At 45.5% G+C, this 2,903-nt stretch overlaps 1 protein-coding gene across 1 annotated transcript; it reads right to left on the reverse strand.

Annotated features, from left to right (window-relative positions):
- Window positions 1-642: 642 nt before the first annotated feature.
- Window positions 643-2,230, reverse strand: LOC147462554 (lipase-like). The gene is made up of 2 exons (XM_086526582.1): window positions 2,093-2,230; window positions 643-1,998 (listed from the first exon to the last, which is right to left on the reverse strand). Exon 2 carries the CDS (start codon window positions 1,895-1,897, stop codon window positions 992-994), a length of 906 nt encoding a protein of 301 aa, XP_086382708.1. The 5' UTR covers window positions 1,898-1,998; window positions 2,093-2,230; the 3' UTR covers window positions 643-991.
- Window positions 2,231-2,903: the final 673 nt, after the last annotated feature.

The following is a 2,903-nucleotide window of genomic DNA, read 5'->3' on the forward strand; positions in this document are numbered from 1 at the left end:
AACCCAAACGACTTTTGACCTTATCGTAAGATAAAATATCAATGTAACAAGCAATAAATTGGCAGATCCCTTCAACAACAAATGTGTTCTCTTGCCCAACTATCCGCAATTTGTAGTCACGTGCATGGGAGCTTTGTAACACATGCCATATCACAAGCTTGGTCCACTAGCTACATGCAACTTTGAACATCAACGACTCTACTACGATAATTTGTACTCACATATCGGACGTCCAACACTATAACAGCCTTGCCTTGAATAAATTGTACAATCAAACTGACATGACAAAACTTGAAATGAAGACGAACGTGGGTAACATAAATTTCCTTCAGTAGTGGCTCCTAGACCCTAAGTTCAATGAGCTCAATTCGATCGCAATTTGCGTGCAGTGCATGATCACTGAAAATATCGACTTGACAATCAGTGCGGCAAACAGTGCAAGGTGCATTGTCAATGCCATAACACAAAACATCGAATGTGAAGTTACATGTATCATTGTACTCGGAATAACTACCAAAGTAGAAAGGTAAAACATAAACAACTATAAAAGAAGAAAAGCAAAACACACTCGAAATCCACCTTCAAAAATGTGAGCCGACGTGTTGCGCTACTAACCATTCAATGATTTTTTTTTTTGAAAAACTTTTCGTTCGTAAGAATTTACATGTAGCATGTATAGTAGAAAAAACATTCATCTGTAGACATAATAGTACAACCTCACTTGGATATAATTTCAAGTGTAACCACCCCTATAATCTCTAATAATTGATGCATTTAACTTTGTCTAATCCCATAAACATTATAGCATTTTTCAAGTGTATATTCCTTTCACTCAATGCTGCCCTTCGCAAATTAGTCTTGCTCTTGTTCCCTTCAAGTGCTAGCTGCTAAAAGTCAATCTGCATGTGTTCTCTGATATTCTATAGATGTTATATAGCAAGCCCACCTAGCAAGACTAGTTTCTAATATGAAATTGGGGACAAGTGGACTGCTACCATTGATCATGCAAGAGCTGGCGGAAAGAGTTGACGTAGTTGGAGGCCTTATGGTCGGCCATGCCTCTGTAGGCGCAGGCAATGAAGTCCCAAAGAGTGGGGCGAAGTTTTGTGGGGCGAATGCAGCCCCACTGGCACACAATGTGGCCCATCTGGTCGCGGGTGAGGTAGATGGCGCCATCAACATGCTTGTAGCCGGCGAACTGATGGGGAAAGCAGGGCACCGGATCCTTGAGATTCACAATTCGATAGCTTTTATTGGCGACACGCGTGTTGAAGTAGCGTGCAAACTCTCTGTTTCCCACTCGGGGGCTGCCCAGGGTGACGCAGGTGATGTGTGCGTGTGGGAATGCAATCTCTCTGCACCACATTGCGCACATCGTGGCAATCCCCCCGCCCAAGCTGTGCCCAACGCACACCACTTTCTGCACCTGCCTCGCCTTTATTCCTGTCATATCCTCAAACACCGTCTGCAGGTTCTCCTTCCGCAAGCTTGTTGCCGTCACGTCCCTCAGCGCCAACTGAAATCCTTGGTGGGCTTGTATCTCCGTCCTTGAGACCCACGCTGGCCGCTCCCACCTCGCCCCATCGTACGCTGGGGGCTGAGCCATCCTCGACCCATCGTAGAGCTTCACGGGTCGTAACACCATGCACCCATCTGTTGCAGTGTCCCTTAAAAACGACTTCATATCATCGCACGCAGGGCGCTCCGTCCCACGGAACACGAACACGGCAGTGCCATCCTTCTCCTGGCACACATGAGCCTCTGTGTCCGTGGATGCTACTCCGCCCCAGAACCTGGAGCGCTTGTCCACCTCAGAAATCAGCCTGCTTCTCTCCACAAAACCACTGAACTTGTTTTCCATGCTCTCGTCCGAATAAGAAGCCTTCGCCATCTCCATGTAATTGTATTTCTCTGCGATGTCAGCCTCATTATGCGGGCGCTCATCCTCAGGGTCACTGCCGGATCCATAGCCTGATTAAATGAAGCAATTGCCCTCTTCTGTGTACCAACGTACCAGGATACAAATTCTACAAATCAATTAATGCTTCTTGCAATGTTGATTTCTGCCAGAGACACGCAGTCAGAATCTTACCCCTTTTGCAGAAATATTCGACAGTGCATTGACCAGCGATACCAACGAGATTGGCAACAAAATGAGCTCCGTATTCCACTAAGCCTTCTGCTGCATGAGCTATGGGCTCTTTGAGATGAGCCTTGGTTGCAATGCTTGCAGCCTTTCGGCGAATCCATGGCGTCGCCCGTGCAATGCGCCTGGTGTGAGAGGGTCTTCGACGTGCGCACATCAAGCTGATATTGAGGGTACGACCAGTCGATATGGGAGTAGGCACAGCATGGTGTCGAAGCTATATATGAGTTCTGCGCCAGGATCTTAATGGACATCGGTTTGGCTAGGTTAAGGGTAATTAGTACTATAAATGAAAGCAAGGCTTGCTTAATTATGCTAAGATTGAAAGGTTAACGGAAAGTCAGGAATTATCAATTTATAGTCCCCGTTCGCACTAGCAAAGGTTCAAATTGTTTGGTGCATAAGGTAGTGATTAGCATTAATTAGTTAGGTATAGTGATTAACATTAACAACGTTAGTGATCATAACCCTATATTGGTACAAGACAAGTGATATGGGCTACAAAGGCTTGAACTGTATACGGGACTAAAATATGGAAGAGCTGACAAATATGAGGCCTATGGCATCGTGGGGAGGATCATTTATAAAGATAGTATAGGGGACCATGCCATCATGGGGAGGATCATTTATAAAGATATTATAGGGGACCATGAGGTATGTGACCACGATTTTGAAAAAATCACATGAATGAGAATCTAGCAATATCCTACCGCAAGCTTTGAGTCGAGGAAGATCCCTGCTGGCAGAAAAGGGAAGG

Source organism: Adiantum capillus-veneris, chromosome 2 (genome assembly GCF_014529385.1).
Source record: "Adiantum capillus-veneris isolate H3 chromosome 2, ASM1452938v2, whole genome shotgun sequence".
Classification (NCBI taxonomy): Eukaryota; Viridiplantae; Streptophyta; class Polypodiopsida; order Polypodiales; family Pteridaceae; genus Adiantum; species Adiantum capillus-veneris.

Coding starts and splice junctions, on each gene's coding strand:
- LOC147462554 (XM_086526582.1), bottom strand. CDS start 1,897: ATGGAGATGGCGAAGGCTTCTTATTCGGACGAGAGCATGGAAAACAAG.